Source organism: Apis florea, unplaced genomic scaffold (assembly GCF_048593485.1).
Source record: "Apis florea isolate Af1SG1 unplaced genomic scaffold, ASM4859348v1 contig_1615_pilon, whole genome shotgun sequence".
NCBI lineage: Eukaryota > Metazoa > Arthropoda > Insecta > Hymenoptera > Apidae > Apis > Apis florea.
In genome coordinates, this window is record NW_028256416.1 from 1,286,787 (window position 1) to 1,306,613 (window position 19,827).

Sequence of the window (19,827 nt, forward strand, 5' to 3'; positions counted from 1 at the left end):
AAATAAATTTTCTGATATATTTTTGCTTAATTCTTTTTTTATTAGATGATACATCATTATATATTTTTATAGATACTTTCATATGTTTTCCTAGAACTAATAACATTTTTTACCAGAAGATAACTTCCGTTTAGCAATGCTGATTAAAGAAAACCACCAATGAGTTTGCCAAACTTAGTAAAGAAATATGTTTTAAGAAGTATACTTCATTCAATGAGAAAAAATGTCTAAAGTAAATAAATCAAATATGTAATGTTTTGAAATCACATAATATATAAAATTTGAAATTTAAAATAATAATTAAATAATACATCAAGATTAAGATTAGATTAAGATTACATTATATATCAATACATAAAACTATATTGATTCTCACTATAATACACCTGATGATCGTTTTTCATGAAAATGAGTTCACATTATATCATTTATTGTAAATTTTTATCTTAGAAACTATTATAGAAATTTAATTTCTTCTTATTTTAATTTAAAGATTTTGATAATATTTTACTATATATAATTTATAATATTTCAGACTTGTGAATCCAACTTTATTTATTTTAACTTTTATACTCATAAAGTTTTATTTACATTCGGTGACTCAACTAGTTGGATAAAGTATAATACTTGGAATATATTTTTTTGTTAGGATTGGCAAACTCGATAGTGATACGCAATTTCTACTAATATTAGTGTCATCTAGTAGAAGTTATTAGAGCTAACATCTTCTGCCACAGAATTTTCTCAATTTATATATACCCTTCGAAAAAGCAATTTGCATCTTAATTGTTGCACAGCTGATCTCGTAGTATCATCTAAAACGATATTTTTTTGTGTGTGTTTTTTTAATACTTATGAAAACTCGACTGTGAAAGAACATTACAGATATTTAGAGGTTTGTTTCGTATTTGTTAATAATCATATCTTATTATTCTTTTAACATAGTGACACATTCAAGGAAAATGTATTAAGCAAGTAATTCAGTAATAGTGAATGGATGAAAAGTGTATCGTCGAGATTTACAGAAGTAAAAATCGTGTGAATAATCTGTTTTGGTGTTTGAGTTTTATTTATTGGACTATAGTCAACGGTTATGGTATATTTGTCGGGTACCTGGGGTATGGGAGAAACAAAATCGCAGTGCCATAATACAAATAATTCCTCCTTTCTGCAGGAGAATGATGAAGAAGTCGCATTATTACCACTCAAAAATCAGGTGATGATAATTTGTTTTATTTCATTCTACTAGTATATGTTTAAATAAAATATTGCCTTTATAATAATAATATTACCTTTGTTACCATTTATTTTTTATCTTTCTATTTTTTAATGATAATATTTAGTAAGAAAGATTGTTTTTGTTTATTTGATTTTATGAATCGAAAAATTAGCAATTATATATTTTTTTCTTTTTTGCTTTTATTTGTTTTTATTTAATACAATTTTATATTCATACAATACATCATACAATTTTATATTCATTTTTATTCATTATTTATTCACGTTTATTTGTGAATAGAATTATTTATTTTTTATTCTTATTAAATAAAACTATAATAAGAAAATATGTTCAGAAAAATTATTAGAATTATAAAAGAATCAAAGAAAAAGAATAGAAGATAGTCAAAAAAAAAAAAATGAAATTATATATATGATATATATGATGATATTATGATTCAGTAATGATTCATTAATAGAATTCTATACTATGCATTTTTTTAATATCTATTCATCGCAAATAAATAGAATTAAAAATAAGAACTATAAATAAATTTTGTTACAAATTGCATAAATATTTGATCAATGCACAAGACTTTTTATTTGTTATACTATATATTTAAAAATAAAGCATTTTTTATAAAAAATATTAAAAAATTATAACAAAATAATTTTATATATTTTATAGGTTGGTGGACATACAAGATTACTTTTACTAAATCAAAATACTATTTGTAAACCATTAAACTGTAGAGAACTTGATTTTTATCAAAACATTCCACAAGATATTCAAGTGTTCGTTCCAAAATTTAAAGGTAAGATTTTATTATTTCTTATTTCTTTTTTTTTTATTATTTTTTTTTTATTTATAAATTAATTGTATTGATATCGATTAAATGAATTAAATAATCAAATTTTTTTTCTCATCCAGGTGTTTTGCAAGCTTCCAATAGTGGTGAAGTTACATTAGATAAACGTTATAGTCCTAGTTTTAGAGAACATGATAATAGACAGGGACATAATTCAAGTAAAAGAAAAAGAGAAGATGTATTAAGGTATATATTTGAATTTTTTATATTAAAGTTACATTAATTTAATTAATGCATAAATATTTTATTTTATAAAGATTAAAAATAATAATAAATTTTAATTATTAATTTTTTTGTATTAGAATGAAAATTCATCGTGATAACACATTAGCAGGGATATTAAAACCAGGAATGCATTTGGACAATGCACCAAACAGACAATGTATGTATGCAAACATTAAATAACATTTTTGTATAAAAAATGTTATACAAAATTAACATTTTTTATGTAAGAAAAGAATAATATAAGAATTGTGATATAATGTTGTAACATATATGATTGATAATTTTTTTTATAATAACTGATAATTTTTAATAATTGAAAAGAAATGGTAATTTTTTTTTTTTTTTTGTTTTCTTGAACTAAAAGATTTCCTTTTATTGGAAAATATAACATCACAATATACTCATCCATGTATATTGGACTTGAAAATGGGGACCAGGCAACATGGTGATGATGCATCTGTTGAAAAACGTAATAAACAAATTGCAAAATGTGCTGCTAGTACATCAGCTTCATTAGGTGTTAGATTGTGTGGAATGCAGGTTCGTGATATATAATATAATCTTGAAATGATATATATAATATTTTTACATTAATGTCTATATAATATCATAATATTAACAATGAAAGTAATAGTAGCTATAACTTTTTTTATAAAATTTGATAGTAAGATATTACAAATATGATACATAATGATATATATAATATGATAAACGATATATATTATAGGTTTATCAAGCCAATACCAATCATTATGTAAAAAGGGATAAATATTGGGGTAGAGCGTTAAATGAAGAAGGTTTTAAAGCAGCATTGTATCGTTTTTTTCACAATGGCTTTTGTTTACGAACGTTAGTTATCGAAAAAGTGGTATCACGATTAGAACAATTACGACGTGCAATAGAGAGACAAAGCAGCTATCGATTTTATTCGTGGTAATTTTTCGTTGGAATATTTTCAAGAACACTATTATTTAGGAGTTAAAAAGAAAAGTACTCAATTGCTTTTAATATTCAAATTTTTTATTACGATTATCATATTAAAAATGTCAGAAATTCATATTCTCTTTATTAAATTTGTTTTAGTTCATTATTAGTCGTTTATGAAGGTTGTCAAATGGATTTTTCGGGGTTCGGTCATTCATCGTCTTTATTACAAATGGACGAAGATTCAACAAATTCTAGTTCTATTAGTGATGACGGTCCTCATACCTCGGATAGCTGTTACGATGGTGACATAAGTAACAGTTCCACAGATTATAATCTTTCAATCGAAGAAGAAATCGGTCAAACGAGTACTTTACACAGAGGATTTGGCAAGGCAGCAACTCGAGGGGCCAAACGTATCGCCAGATTTTACCCTACAAGGTTTGTAATTGATATTTTTTTTTTCAATCATTAGCGGGTAAACATTGTTGTTAACATTTTTAGATAAAAAAATATTGATTATTCCGTTTCGATTCCGTTTCGATAAATATTTGTAAATATTATATATTTAATATCAATATTAAATTTATAAATATTAATAGATTATAATAATAAAATAGATTTAAAAATAAATTGTATATACACACAATAAAATCTTCTTTAAAATTATATGAATTAATATGAACAAATGAATATGATATATTTCAATATGATTAACAATGCAAAACGATTCGACACGGAAAGATCTGAATTAAATCTGAATTAAATTCCTAACGTTGTGATTTCGTCAAAAATTTACAGCAGAATATAATTTCAGGTGTAAATCTTCATTTACGTTTTTTTACGTTTTATGAAGTAATTTATTTAGTTATATTTTTATTTATATTTATTATATTTTATACATATATATGTATTATTTTGATGTATTACAACAATAGGAATCTAACGAATATTTCTTTTCCTTTTTCTTTTAAATATTATAATTAGATGATAATTGCACATATCAATAAACAATTTAATACATTTAACCCTCCGATATATTTAAATAGAAATCGGAATGCACAATCTGGTGAAGTATGTATGTATAAGGTATATCATGCGTATATTTTAGTAATTCGTCCGAATCTATATATTATATATATATGTACTATATTCTTTTTTCTTTTCTTTTTCTTTTTTCTTTTTTTCTTTTTTTTCTTTTCTTTTTGCGTATACGTTTTCTTTCTTTAAACAAATCATTTATCATAATTTTTATCGAAATTTTTATCAAAACAATCGAAGAAGAATAAATTATATTTGATAAAATTTAAAACAATTGCATATATCGAAATGTTCCTATATTAATATTCATTTTCAAATTGAAGATAAAACATACTCCATCAGAAAATTGGAGGGTTAGTTATTACGACGATTTCAATGTATATTCAAATTATTTATTTCAATTATATTTTGTTAAAAACCGGTTTAGAGAAAATATCGCATCTTCAGTCCCTTAGTGTATTGATACTCACACAATGATTAAAAATTATTCTACGTAATATAGCATTATAAATATTTCTTAGAGTAGATACATTTTACAGTTTTCATATATTGCATATAATTTTTTAATCAAGTAGACAATAGACAATTGTATATATTGTAGATTCGAAAATGTATTACAAAATTAGACAGCTATGCTTATTATTTTATTTGTACTTCAAAGCAAACGTTCAATTCATGGTTCCTTATTAATTTTTTATTAATAATTTTTATATACATATTATTACTTTATTACTATTACTATATATATATATATAACTTAATTAAAATATGTGTATGCATATATAGAAAATATTGAACAGATATAACAAAAATTTTCATTACAATTTTCGTCCAGACTAAGAAGTATTTATTTACAATAGTAATTATATAACTGATAACTGGTACATACAATTTACATTTTTCTTCGAAGGAATCGACGAAAGGATAAAAATCATAACTTATTTTCCATCGAATCAATTACACTAAAAAACTGATATTGCGATATTTTCGTAATTTAAGCATGTATATTTCTGTGTACCATCACTTTTTAGAAAACTGCTCTTTATTACGGCCGAACTATAATAAAGCGCGGCAATACCAGTCCCTAATCGAGCCCAGTTTCTTACTAGGGGAGGATCAAAGCTGAAAGTGGTGGATTTCAAAATCCTTTCGTAGGTATATTGTTGCTCAAGTGTAGAGTACAGCTCTACAAAAGTTATTAGGTGCAAATATTTCTGCACTAAAATGAAAAAAAGTTAAAGGGACATTTACATTATATCATGCGTATGCGCATATATGTATGTGTACGTGTATATGTATCTGTATATGTCCTGCATATGTATATGTATATATGTATTTACGAAAGATATTTTATATTTTATAAGATGTATATTACATGTATTGATAAAAAGGGATAGACAGGGAAAGAAACATGAATAGGGTTGTTGTTTCTTTGCGATTTAAATTTAATACATGTTTAAATACATAGATGCATTTTAATAATTGATCACGATGTTTTTATAAACGATTTTTATTTTAATAACGATCGCACATATTTTAAAAGAAAAGTATATTATAAACGCGAGATATTTCAAAATTATTTTGTTACGTATTTTCATTATTTGATAAACGAACGATACGAGTTATTTATTGAAATTAAATAAATATAAAAAATTTTATTCTTATTTTTTAATAGCATTGCATTTTTTTTTTTTTTTTTATTAGTTTATATGAATGTTGTATTCTCGGATCTTATATATGTATGTATACGCAACATATATAGATATACATGTATGCATACATCTGCAAGTGTGCGTGCGTGTATGTATGTATATCTATTTTTTATCACTCATTGAATGTATACTTTTTAACTTAATTAAAATAATTTAATTACTCGATTAATCTTATGCAATAAACGAAATTAGGCATACATGACGTTTAGTAAGTGGTGAATTTTGTTATAATATTGAAAATAATATATTTATATAAATTATTTGTTTATCTTTTTAAGTTTGATGTATATCTGTGTATATATGTATATTAACATGTATATACTTTTATTTTATGACACACAAACTAAAAAAGATAAATTGCTAATGTACAAGTGAGTTGGAAAAAAGTTTAAGTTTAAAATAATAAATAATAAAATTTAAAGAAAGATAAATAAATTATATAATATTTACCATTAATAAATTATAATATTATATAATATTACCATTCGATTTTTATAAAATTTTCTTTGTAAAGCGAAAATCTATATGTTAAATATAGGTTAAATATAAAAGACTGTGTTTGTAGGATAGCTATAAATATTTTTTTACGAAAAGTGCGAATTATGTATTCACTTTAAAGAGGCTTTGTATATCTATCATAATATATAATATTAATAATTTATAGATGATTAATATTTAATAAAGAAAAATATTAAAAGAAACGATGAAATATAATTAAAATGCATATTTGCATATTCATAAGGCTTATAGTATGGTATTTAAGGTATATAAGTCACATATATTAAAACACAAAATTTCTTTGTCTTTGTATCATAATATGAGAAAAAAAATTTTTTTTTTGAAAAGAATTTCGCCATTTACTTTGCATCCTGTATATCGAGATATAAACATTCTCTTTTACTCGAAATATATGACCCACAGGGCCTGCATGCCCGCTATGGTCTGGGCAGTAAAAGGGTTAATAGATGGTAAGAGGTCATACATTGTACCATGTGAAATCTAATGACAGGGCTGTGTGAAAACTTCGTTGTATCTCATTGATTAAAATGGAAAACTCGTTTAAGAGATTGAATCATGATTAAATGAAATTTTAAATTAAATGATAAAATTCCAGATGATGTTCCGTGAAATTAAGATTTTTATCTTGTTTCAAGCATTTCCACGTTAAATATGTACTTAAGTAATCTATATATATATAAGAAATGTACATATATATATACATAAGAAAATTTTATGATGTATCTAATAAGTTAATTTGCGTTTTAATTGTTATTATTTTTCAACACGATACATTTATATTACGCGCGAAAAAAAAAAAAAATTGAAATAATAGTAAGTATACATGTAAACGTATCTATAAGTAGAAGAAATTATACATAACGTTTGTTACGTTATTAAATATATCAAATTCATTAATTAAGTTAAGGAACGTTAATCGAATTACTCTTTATCATTAATTATATTAAATCTGGTAATTTTGGAACAAAAAGTCAATAAAAAAAATAAATACTTTTACGCATTTGTTCATACATCGCATGTTCTGTGCCGAGACATTTCGAACTTTTTGCGCGGCCCATAATAAATCTTTTACATTAATATTCGATAATATCTGAAGAGAAGGAAAAATAAACCAAGCAATAATAGTTAATAATGCATTCTATGCGATGACCAACTGACAATCCCAGCAGTGAGGAGACAGTTTTCGTTGGATCTACGGACAGCTTGATCGACAGGATGCTGCAATCTCCCAGATACGAACAATGGATGGTTTATGGCACTTCGAGCGATGAATATTGTTTTGGGCAAAGTTCGGACAATGATACGCAAAATGCTAGTTCTGATATTGAAATTAGATCTGATCCTGGAATAAAGCGACAAAAACATGGGCATGAATTATTTCACATTTACGAAAGGGAAAAGAGAATAGAGGAAGGACTCAAGTGTACCAGTATGTCGAGCAGATATTCGTAAGTAATTTTGCAATCGCTATAAAAGAAAAAAAAGAGAGAAAGAGAGAGAGAGAGAAAAAATTATCTGAAACTATCAAATCGATATAGTTTTAGAAAAAGAGGTAATATTTGTAATTCACAGGTACACGTCTTATCCTTATCAAATGAAAAAGACGAAACAGAAATCTCAAGAGGCATTGGTCGACGTAAGGATCATTGATTTTGCGCACACGACCTTTGTTCACGGTTCCACCATGCCTTGTAACTCGGCTCACCCTCCTATGGTACATCAAGGTCCAGATTGTGGTTTTCTAACCGGTCTGGATAGTTTAAAGCGACTTCTACTTGAAATTTTAACTGAAGGTTAATTTGATTAAAAATCTGTTATATAAACTTCTCTGTATACATATAAAGAACGATACATAAAAAAAGAAGAATTGACGAAGAATCTTTAATTTATATTAAAAACATTGATGATTGAAAAAACTATGATTATCTTATTAAATGTGATTGATTTCTGTGAAACAAATCTGTACATATGTATTTTGAATGTATGATTTTACATAGCAAAATTTAAATGTACCAGTGAGTATATGTGAGAAATTTATGATGAGTCTGTATTGAAATACGTGAATGTGAATTGCATACAAAAAGTATTATTTAATTTATATATTCATCAGATGAATATATATATCTATATATAATACATATATATATATATACACACATACACATATATATATACATATATATGTACATAGCTTGTACATTACGCGAGAACCGTTTTCACACGGTTACTATATGTACATATGATTCTTAATATAAAAATATTCGAAAGAAGTATTTTTAAGAGAACATGTATTTATGTATTTTTTCCCTTCTAGATTTATCAATTTAATATTCACATAGTTCATAGATCATTCAGTAATCTAGTTAGAGTTATATATATATATATATAATAGGAACGTATAAATATTTTTTACAAAATGCATACGATGGCAAATAATTTAAGTGTTTTGACTATATATATAAAAAAATGATAATATATGTAGCTAATTTATACACAATAATATATACGATACATTCTTCAATTTATTGTTGAATTATTTTCATCAAGTTAAAGCAATCTAAAGCAATTAACAATATGTAAAATACAAATTTTTTTCTCGCGTGAACGCGTGCGAGATTTTTTTGATTTTAAAATATTTTTTTAAATCGACCGATTGTGCAGATTTAAGTGGCCCTTCTTCTTTTCCCCACTTACTGCACGTATCGATCTTCTTGAAGGTAACGAAGTTGAGTTACTCCTAGGAGACCATTGCCTGGTACTAAATCGTATCCAGTTATCGATGAAACGCGAAAGGAAAACGGTAACGCGCGTCACGCTCGTTTACGATTGTTAAATGAAACAAAGCTTCATAATTATACGTGGAATTTAATTGTTCTTACGGAACAATTTATGGAAATTATTCGAATAAACACTGCATTTATTTTGTGCACTCGAATCATCTCAATTTTTGAGAAACTTTCTTCAATAATTTTTTTTTTTCTGTAAATGAAAAAAAATCGAATTGTTGTGTTTCCACTCCGTTTTTTTTATTCTCTCTCTCTCTCTCTCTCTCTTGAAATTTAATAAAATAAAATAAATAAATGATTAACAAAGTAATTAATTATTAACGGTACACGAACCGTTATTAATTAATCTTGTGTGCATGTAAAATGTTTTAAAAATTAACAAAACGGATGTTGATATGAATAAAATGTTGAAAATTAAGTAAAATTGAACAAAAGAAGAAAAAAAAGGATGTTGAATGAATCTTTGTCGAAGGATGAAGATGTGTGCAAAGAAAAGAAGAAGAGAATCGAAATGGGGAGATGGTTTTAATTTTAATGGAACGTAATTGCTGTGTTAAATGTATAACTATTGACTGCATATGCAATATGCAGTTTTATTCGACTACTTACGTATGTATGTATACCGAGCGCGGCACGCGTAACATTCGCTTCGATTCTTCTCAGTATGCAGTATATCACTAATACATGCATGCACAATAATGTGTATACGTTTCTTATGACTAGACAAGTCATAAGCGTGACTACTCTCGTTCGCTCTCGATCGCGAACGAATTTTAAACGAAACTTTACGTTATAAAAAATTTAAGAGAGAGAGAGAAAAAAAATATATATATATATATATATATATAAAACCACGCTCGAAAAGTGTAAATGTCGAAAGGGGAGGATGATTGAAACGTTGATCGTATTTATAATACAATAAAAATTATATTAAAACAAAAAAAAAAAAAAAAAAAGAAAGAAATAGATCGAAAGATGGTGTATGATCCGGTGTCTGAAGAACAGAAGAAACAATTTTTTAGACAGTGTTATGCCGCTCATTTACCTGGGTAAGATTTGATAGGTAGATAGACACGTACTCGCGAGAATATTACCGATGTTTAAACGGATATATCGAATTACACGTTGTAATTTAATCGTTTTCTTTTTTTTTTTTTTCCCCATCTCGTTCGCGAACCGAGATAGGTTCGAATTTCTTCGTGCGGCAAACACTTGCATTGGTATTGAACAGTATTAATTGAATTTGCAACGTTGATTGTTAACGCTAAATATTTTCTAGTAGCACCGTTTATTTTTGATTGCGTAACGTAAGCGAATACAATACGTGCACACGGGCTAGCACGGGCTTTTAAGGTCTAGAGAGATTGATTTTTGAAGTACCATGTTGGAACGGTTTTTCAATTGTTGTTAATAATCGGATGCGTAGATAAGAGGAACGGATGTCGGGAAAGAAATCGAATGTGAGTTTAGTTTTGTTTGGAATAGTCGAATCGAATACACGGTAGGTATATCGAGCAATAGTTTTTAACATGTAAAAACCTTGAACGCATCGTGTATATATATATATATGTGATTAATAATTAACAATAAGTACATTTACACCGTGTATCGATTTTAACGATAATTTTTATATGTAAAACCACGACATACAATATTGGATAATAACAAAAAGATATTGCGAAATATTTTGATATTAATGTCATAAAAATTTGATGGTCGATTCAAACGAATAAATCAAATCGATATGGATAAGTAAAATTCTCTCGTATTTGATCGATGGAATTAAATATTTAATGTGTAGTGAAACATGATCAATAGATCTGCGCGCGAAACTATTTTTTAAGCAAGTTGAGTCAAGTTATTGTTAACTGTAATAAACTTTCATTTTGCATTTCTTCTTTCTATTGCACTGTTTTATTTATCCATATATTTCCGATTAATTTCCACACTTTTATATGTCTATCGATTCAAAGAAAAACTTTCATTCAGAAATTTAAAGCGAATAAAAATTAATTCAATTTATTATTCATGTTATACATACATTATGTATTCATATTTATTTTCATTATATATTCATTATATTTGTAAGTTGTTAAATGAAAGAAGTCATTAAAAAAATAATATATCATTAAGAAAAAAATGATTGCTAATTATCTGACCTAAAAATATTAATGCATTTTAAAAAGAAGAGAATTAATTAAAAAATTTAAATATAATCTAAACTATTTTGTTTATGCTTTTTGTAATGTTTCTTCGAATAAAATTTTATTCGGAATCTGTTTTCAATGGAACAAATACGCATGCGCGCTAATAATGAATAAGCGCGAAAAGTTAAACGATACGGTTGTTATTATTTTTTCACTGAATAATATTTTTATTTACTAGTTGATCGATATCGTTTTTTCCCATAATTTTATTACAATTATTTTGTCTACAATTTCGGATCAATGGAAATCACGCGCGATTATTGTTTCATTTTCATAAATCTATTTTATTTTTTCAGCTATACAGGACACTGTCCCACTCTTAGATTTCGAGTTGGAAAACGATTTGGAGCATGCACTCAAGAAATTATGAAGGTAAGAGTATGCAAATATTAACGATCCGATTTCGCATTGAGAAAAGAAAAAAAGAAATCAAGAAAAAAATACAAAAATAATGGTGGAAATTATTCACTGTAAAATTAATCAAAATTTCCATGAGCATATTGCATCATACAGGAATTACTTGAAAAGAAAATTCTCAAGACAGGACCTTACAGACCCAATTGTGAAAAAGATATGCGCGAAAATACGACGATTCTTTGTGAAAAAGATACAAACACGGATTGGAAAAATGAGAGGCATCTCTTAAAACCTCCCCCTCCATACATCTTAGGATATACTGGTAAATAAATAGATAAATCGATTTGATCTTAATTGAGTTAAAATTAATACTGAAATTAAGAAATCGCATAATTTATATATATGTTGAAAGTGAATTAATTAAAATATTTAATCATTTCACTGTAGGATATATTCCTGGTTTCAACACTAGGTATGGTTTATCTTTTATGCGAGCAGTGGAAGAAGGTACTAGAGAATGGCGTGAAAATCAAATTAAATTGAAAGCTCGTAGAGATCTTACACAAACTACAGAGAGAAACGCTACCTCTAGAAATCTTTTATTACAAACCCAAACTGATATAAATGTTCTAACTGATCGCGATAATGATAAAAATCGACTAACTACATTTCGTATGTATAATATTATATGATCATATTTTTACAATTTTCAATAAACTTAATAAATAATAAAGAATTAAACAAATAAAGAGTTTAATTAAATTTAATTAAATGTTAAGAAAAATCATAGACAAATTCATTAGTTCGTATTATAATTATCTAAAAATATAAACGATATTGTTTACAGATTATGAAATTTCTCCCGAAAGACCACCAATCGTAGGTTATACTGGCCATATTCCGGGTGTCAGGGGAGAAGTTGCGCTTTCGAAAAGATACGCACAAGCTGCCAAAAAAGGATTGGAATTAGTACGAAAGGAACGTGAACAAAGACTTGGTAAATTAACGGATGCTAATAGTGTAGAAAAAGTTTTCAATGTGGCTCGTTTAAACTGACCTAACAAGAGATCGGATTCTGATCTCCACAATTTCTCGAATTTCAAGTTTTCCATAACAGAATAATATTTAATATGTTTCGAATTTCAATTTTTCCTTAATAGAATAATATTTAATATGTCCATAAATTAACAATCTTTTTTAGATAATCTTTTTTAATTCGATAATCTCTATTTGACTAGAATTATTCCATTAGATATAATTTATATTTCTAATTTCAATTTTTAATCAATTTCACGCTGCCGATAAGGGATAAATATCCAAATAAAATTATCAACAGCTTTTACCTTGGCTTCTTTTCTTTTCTTTCTTATAGTAAAGAATAAATCATATATATTGATCTTTCATAATATTCTTATTAACATTTACATAAAATAAGTGACTTTTATAATCTTTTCTTGGTAATTATCATATATATTCGATGTTTAATATCAAAACAAAGACAAATCGACATTTTAGCAATATAAATAATCAAACGAGAAATTCTTGAAAATATTTCGAAATTGACAATATTTTTTAAGAATCAACTATGAAAATAAAAATAATGCTATTTCCATTTTCCAGAAAAGAAAATATTACCTTAAATATACATAGTATATGACGAATAAAGTAAAATGGAATTTAGCAAAGATGTAAATTAATAATATAGATATATATAAATATTACTTTTTAGTATACATTTTGATATAATTTTTTAGATATTTATTAGCATATAATTTGTATAATTCATGATAATACATGGTTCATAATTAATGATGATAAATTATTAGGCTAAAATTTTTAGTAAAAAATTTTTTATTAAGATATATAAAAAAATAATCTAGGATTATACATAATTTTTTAATTTTCAATTAAATTAAACTTATTTTTTTTCTGGTAATCTATTTAACCTTTCTATTTCCATTTGGACTGCTTTTTTCCAATACTCTATAGTTAAGGTATTTGATCCATATGACAAAGATAATAATCTAGACAATACCATTAATGAGTGTAAATTATCAACATTTTTGTTTATTTGTTTCCATTGTACGAAATCATTTTGAATTTCCTAACGAAAAACAAAGATGCATATCAAATATATATTTATTATGTATATATAACGAAATATTTTAACAAAATATGGATAATTTCTAAAAGTTGAAACAATATTAATTACCTTTATAACATCTTCATCATTTAATTCGAATTTCGTATCCCGTATTGCTTCTAAATACTGTCGAATATTTATCAATCGATTTTCATCTTTTAAATATTGCTCCGCAATTTCTTTTATTTGAGAATATAAATTTTCCGATTCTGAATCTATTTTTAGAATTATTTGAGTTTGACACTAAAATGGACATATATTATTCGTAATTTAATCTAATTCATTCATAAATACTATTATATATATATATTTTTTTTATACCGGAATAAAAGATTTAGCTTCTGATAAAATTAATACAGGAATATCAGTTTCATATTCTATTTTATAAAATTTAAAATCATATGTCACTTTTTGAAAATTAATCAAATCGCAAATCGCATTGTAATTTTCTCTTCCAGCTTGTGTTATTTGACCTGTAGTTAATCCTGTTTCGTCTATTATAAGATGTGTATTGTCGCTCAGTTGGAGAACTCCACTAGTTAGTCTATTACATTCATAATCTTTTCTAATAATAAAAAAAATATATCGTAAACTAGATAATATTAATTTTTATATGAAAAAAATTGTATTTAAATTAATATTTGCTTACTTTGGTATTAAATTCAAATCATTTAAATTCTCCAAAGTAATTTCCAATAAATGACTCTTTTTAATAAGTAAATTTAAAAATTTGTATAAATCTTTTGGAAATTCTTTATATTTAATCACAGGAAAATGTGTTATATTTAAGGGATAACTACCAAGACAAAAGTAATCTCTTCTCATATAGCTAAAATAAAATAATGCTTTTAAAAATGTGTTAATCAGATTTCTATTGTGAAATAATAAAAAAAAGTAATAAATTAAATATATTTACACTGAGGAAAGTAAATGACAGATTAAATAATCTGCAGCTAAATGATCTCCAAATAGAAGTTCACTTAATATTAAATGAAGATCGTTTCTTATTAACTCTGCTTTAGACATTACTTCTGGGACAATGTCTTGTTTAATTGATTGGATTATTTTTATAGCATGTAATCGCGGAACAAGAGATGCAGGTGGATGATGAACAGTTATTTCAGCTTCTGTCATAGTCTCATCTGAATGAACAATATTATTTAGAAAAGGATCCAAAGATATGAAACCTATTATTTCAATAATTTGATTCAGCTTTAAAGTCATATCTTCATATATCTGTAATTTAATATAGAAAAATATAAATTATATGACAGCAAATTTCATATATGATTTATATCACATAAAAATTGTTAATATTATATGAACTATAAATATTAAAAATTCATTAATAACCTTTACAATACAAGCTTTACCATCATTTATAGGAATAGGAAAATTTAATATATATTCTTCTGAAACTAAATATTGCCTTGTATCATATTCTATTTTCTTATTATCATCAATTTTTTCTTTCTTTCGTACTGACTCTGAACAGTCCATAGATTCATCATTATCTTCATCTAAATTTCTTTTATATCTATTAGTTAATTTTGAATAATGTAATTGTTTATATGTTTCCTTTACCCAATCATTTAAACCTGGAATTGATATTACAATACATGTGTGTCTTTCTGAATTTTGATTCTTTTCCGATTCCAACAAAATTGTTTCATGTGGCTAAGAAACATATACAACAAAATTATTAAATTTCAAATAAAAAGATATTAAAAATATATTTGTATTATATAATTCTTAAATATTCATATAAAATAATAATGTAGGCAGTTGTATACATGAAATAAGCTGTTCTTCTCACATTTCACACCTGAATCTACCATATATTTACTATAAGCCTCATGATATACATCCATATAATTTTAATATGGACAAAAATATATTTGAAGGCTTTATGAAATAAAATTTTAATTAAACAATTACCAAACATTTTGCTGTATCTATATACATCCCAGATTTGAGCTCAAGTGTTTCAGTTTGGTTATTCTTCACTTCATATTGTTGTAAATAATATTCAGGATCATGCATATCTTGAATCATTCCTTTAAATCTGACTAATTGTTTATCTCTGAATTCATGAAGGGGAGCATTATTTAGTAACGGAATTTCATTTAAAGTATCTAAATTTTCCAAGATCACATTACAATTCGATCGATTTGCAATAAAGTAATCAGGTGTCCAATCCGTTATTTTACGTGAAGCTAAAATAAAATATTAACACTTAATATACTCTTAATATTTATTTTTTGATTAATTTTATTTAATAGTGACTTAATGATAGCTTAAAAATACTTTAAAAAAGCATACTTACAAATCATTATAAAGTTATAACACAAATACCAAATCTTTGCTGAAATCAATTATAAAGTACTCGAAATAACCTCGAAAAATCTTATTAAATAAGAAAACGTATCAAAAAAATAAAAAATCGCAAAAATATAAACATCCACTAAATACAATTAAACATTTTCGATTTTATATTTGAATTTATATTCAGAAACAAAATATTTAAATAAAAGATTTATACATAAAATATTCTTTTAGATATCTATGTACAGAACTATAACTAACTAATAGCGCTTTTTCTTTAAAAAAAAACTTATGTGTAAATTTAACAGATATTAAAATTATCTTCTGATCATATAAATTTTATACAGGAACAACAAATAATAAGAAAAGGATATAGATAGAATAAGAATTGATCATCAGCGCCATTTCTTAAAGGTAAAAAAAGAAAAAAATCTAAAAAACATCTTTCCAAAAACATTCAAAAGATGATCCATCTTAATCAAAGAATAAATGTTATCTGATCTTTAAAGAATTATTTTTAACATTCGGAAGGTATTATTGTTAGTTAATTCTTATCCTATTTTATTCTTCTTTTATTGTTTACTCTTTTTGTCTATACTTATATTCTGTTTACGATATTTCGGAGATGACGCTGATTTCAAAATTTTTTAATAATCTTTACTCTTTTTTCATTATTATCTTCCTATATTTATTCTTGGTGCATGATTATAAATGGGATACAAGATGTCAATTAAATGCATTTTCTTTTTATAATATATTATAATTTTTAATAAAATTTAGTAAAAAATACAAGTATATTTTTTAATTTTAGAATACATATCCAAAACAGTGACTTTGCAAAATATAATTAATATTAATATTAATATAATTACCAAATAATTGCAATTAATAAAATTAATTTATAATTGATAGCAATTAATTATTAATTGATTAGTAGTAGTAGTAGTATTAATAGATTAGTAGTATTAGTAGATTAGTAGTATTAGTAGTTATACAAAAAAGATTAATAATTTTCTTAAGATTTCTGATTAATCGCAAAGTCACCGTGTGTCAACTCTCAATCAAAAGATAATTCGCTAATTTTTCTTCTTTAATATTTTTGTATATTGACTGTTAGAATTTCGAGCTATCTGATATGCCGTCTTTCCAGCATAGTTTTTTAAATTTAAACAAGTATTGTTTTTTTTAAGAAGAAGCATAATTATCGATTCATATCCTCGTTCTACAGCTAGATGAAGGGCAGTATTTCCTGTCAAACCGTCCTTGGCTTCAATATTCGCACCATAATCTATCAGAAGTCGTACAAACTTTATATGATTCGATGAAACGGCAATGTGCAAGCACATTTGTCCTGTATCATAATATAATAATTAATATTTATAATAATATATATAATTCATTTAATATTTTAAATGAATGTTTTATTTGAAGCAATGTTTAACAAAAAAAAAAAATATTGAAGAATAATAAAACAAAAAGTTGATCAATTACCATCGTAATTCCGTAATTCAAGATTTTGAGGTAAGGTAGGCACTTTTGTTCCAGGGCGAAGACAATGATATTCCATAGGATTTAAAGGAGTAGTGAGGGCAATTACGGAATCAAAATCGCCGATCGAACATGACAAATGAAGCGGTGTGTTTCCACGAAAGTTCGTCACTTCTAGATTTGCACCTGCCAGAATTAATTCTCTAATAATCCTCGGTTGCTTTGTCAATACGGCCAAGTGTAGTGGTGATTGACCATCATTGTTCAACATATTTAAAAGCTCAGATCTTGTCGTTTTTATCATGGCACACGCAGATTCTACAAAACCTTTCATTATGGCCCAATGAAGTAGCCTGAATGAAAAAAAAAAAAGATGAAATATTAATGATAAATATATTTTTTTTTTTTCATTTATAATATTGATAATTGAAATATCGATTACATATAATGATATAGAATATTTTTATTATTAATTGATAAAAAAATGATACCATCGTATGTGATTTCTCATGTGATTATAAAAAATATATAATTAAATCTTAATTTATTTATTTTATTATTTATTTTGTTTAACTCTATTAACTTTTTCGATTTTTTCTTAGCATCAATCAATATCGTAGAATTTAATCTGTCCCATTTAAATTTTCATTATCCACAATAACAATTGATTAATGAAACATGATATATCAAAATAGTTTATATATTAAAAAGATATAATTTTTGAAGTAACTGATTTCTAAATTTAAAATTAATACAGACTCTATTCTATTCGTGAAATATTTCTATAAGTCAAAAAAATAATTCCAAGTCCGTTTTTGATAATTCTTCAATTATAAATTATTGTGTTACTACATTGAATACTTACGGATCACCTTTAAAAGTTTGTATACAATTGCCCAGCGATAGTTCATTCGACATAAGTTGCTCAAATTCATATTGCTCCAACTCTTCGGTGTTTTCCGAAAACGTTTCGAAAACAGATTCATTTGCCAGTACATTGTTCACTGTAAATTGATTTAAGTCATAGTCTAAACAAAAATTTGTGTTATATTCGGATGATTGATATAGCGGATCAGTTTGGAAATTTCCATATGTAGAATCGATATAATTTGAATAAGAATGTTCGTATACTTCTTGTTGCGGATAATAATGATAATCCATTGCATTCCATGGATTTTCTACCGAATTCCACATCTTTGATATTAATATTCGATCACTATATAAAATTTACTTTTTTTTTTACACTCGTCGAAAAAAACTCGTGATAAATATAATCACTGTATTTAAAACTTTTTTAAAATTTCGATGTTCCACGTATCTTTTCCAAAGGAATAGTTACAATCGATCTTTATAACTTTATTTGATGCTTTTGTCTTTGAATAAAAATCTTTATCTTTATTTTATTCGTCCACAATTATATTTCACCTAAGAAATAAAAACTTTTTTAACGGCAAAGATTGTTTAAATAAGAATTTGCGTATTCAACGTCAAAAAAAAAAAAAAAACAAAATAATTGTGTCAACTTTACTAATTGTATAAAAACTCTGCTCAATGCACTTCCTGAGGACGAACTAAACTCGAATATAAACGCGCCAAATATTTTAGGATTGTAATGTCCTGGACACGAGTAGAGAGGGAAATAAAATAGAGGGAAAACCCATTATTTTCAGGTAATAGTAATCAGCAACAGGTAAACAGGTAAGGGAGTCTTTATAATTCGGCTTTTCAAATTGTTTGAAAGAGAAAAAAGTTTCTATAAAATTTATTTAAAATTTCTAATTTTCTTTTAAAACAAAGAATTTTTTAAATTTTTTAAATTCTTAAAATTCTTTAAATTAAATTCTAGTTTAAAATTTTAGTTCAAAAAATCCTACAATGAAAAATTCATTTCATAAGTTTTTGAAAACCTATAAAAGGTAAATATACCTGAATATATTGTAAAGTAAAATTATAAGTTTTCGAACAATAAATAAGGAAAGTCATATACTTTTTCTCTAATAAATTGAAAGAACC

The 19,827-nt window shown here is 25.3% G+C and overlaps 4 protein-coding genes across 10 annotated transcripts; 2 read left to right on the top strand and 2 right to left on the bottom strand.

Annotated features, from left to right (window-relative positions):
• The first annotated feature begins 945 nt into the window (after positions 1-945).
• On the top strand, positions 946-9,029 carry LOC100863716 (Inositol hexakisphosphate kinase). Of its 2 annotated transcripts, none has more exons than XM_012493012.3 (9): positions 946-1,216; positions 1,907-2,033; positions 2,150-2,273; positions 2,390-2,469; positions 2,677-2,852; positions 3,040-3,245; positions 3,396-3,677; positions 7,675-7,956; positions 8,081-9,029. In XM_012493012.3, exons 1-9 carry the CDS (start codon positions 1,094-1,096, stop codon positions 8,304-8,306), a joined length of 1,626 nt encoding a protein of 541 aa, XP_012348466.1. In that variant the 5' UTR covers positions 946-1,093; the 3' UTR covers positions 8,307-9,029. The 2 variants fall into 2 exon arrangements, with proteins under 2 accessions (XP_012348466.1, XP_012348470.1); XM_012493016.3 differs by having other exon boundaries at positions 7,678-7,956.
• Positions 9,030-9,279: 250 nt separating this feature from the next.
• On the top strand, positions 9,280-18,357 carry LOC147658806 (uncharacterized). Of its 5 annotated transcripts, none has more exons than XM_086906941.1 (6): positions 9,280-10,343; positions 11,798-11,873; positions 12,015-12,180; positions 12,306-12,530; positions 12,706-12,855; positions 17,872-18,357. In XM_086906941.1, exons 1-6 carry the CDS (start codon positions 10,270-10,272, stop codon positions 17,883-17,885), a joined length of 705 nt encoding a protein of 234 aa, XP_086763067.1. In that variant the 5' UTR covers positions 9,280-10,269; the 3' UTR covers positions 17,886-18,357. The 5 variants fall into 5 exon arrangements, with proteins under 5 accessions (XP_086763067.1, XP_086763054.1, XP_086763075.1 ...); XM_086906949.1 differs by lacking the exon at positions 9,280-10,343 and adding an exon at positions 10,434-10,795; XM_086906928.1 differs by lacking the exon at positions 17,872-18,357 and having other exon boundaries at positions 12,706-13,200.
• Positions 13,692-16,769, bottom strand: LOC100869208 (mini-chromosome maintenance complex-binding protein). Of its 2 annotated transcripts, XM_012493026.3 has the most exons (8): positions 16,328-16,769; positions 15,940-16,217; positions 15,355-15,678; positions 14,918-15,237; positions 14,651-14,830; positions 14,323-14,566; positions 14,071-14,244; positions 13,692-13,962 (listed from the first exon to the last, which is right to left on the bottom strand). In XM_012493026.3, the coding sequence occupies exons 1-8, from the start codon at positions 16,332-16,334 to the stop codon at positions 13,777-13,779; spliced, it is 1,713 nt and encodes a 570-aa protein (XP_012348480.1). In that variant the 5' UTR covers positions 16,335-16,769; the 3' UTR covers positions 13,692-13,776. The 2 variants fall into 2 exon arrangements, with proteins under 2 accessions (XP_012348480.1, XP_086762947.1); XM_086906821.1 differs by lacking the exon at positions 15,355-15,678 and having other exon boundaries at positions 16,328-16,760.
• Positions 16,990-19,113, bottom strand: LOC100869328 (NF-kappa-B inhibitor cactus). Its single transcript, XM_003690385.3, has 3 exons — positions 18,680-19,113; positions 17,818-18,167; positions 16,990-17,677 (listed from the first exon to the last, which is right to left on the bottom strand). The coding sequence occupies exons 1-3, from the start codon at positions 19,006-19,008 to the stop codon at positions 17,403-17,405; spliced, it is 954 nt and encodes a 317-aa protein (XP_003690433.1). The 5' UTR covers positions 19,009-19,113; the 3' UTR covers positions 16,990-17,402.
• Between the last annotated feature and the right edge of the window lie 714 nt (positions 19,114-19,827).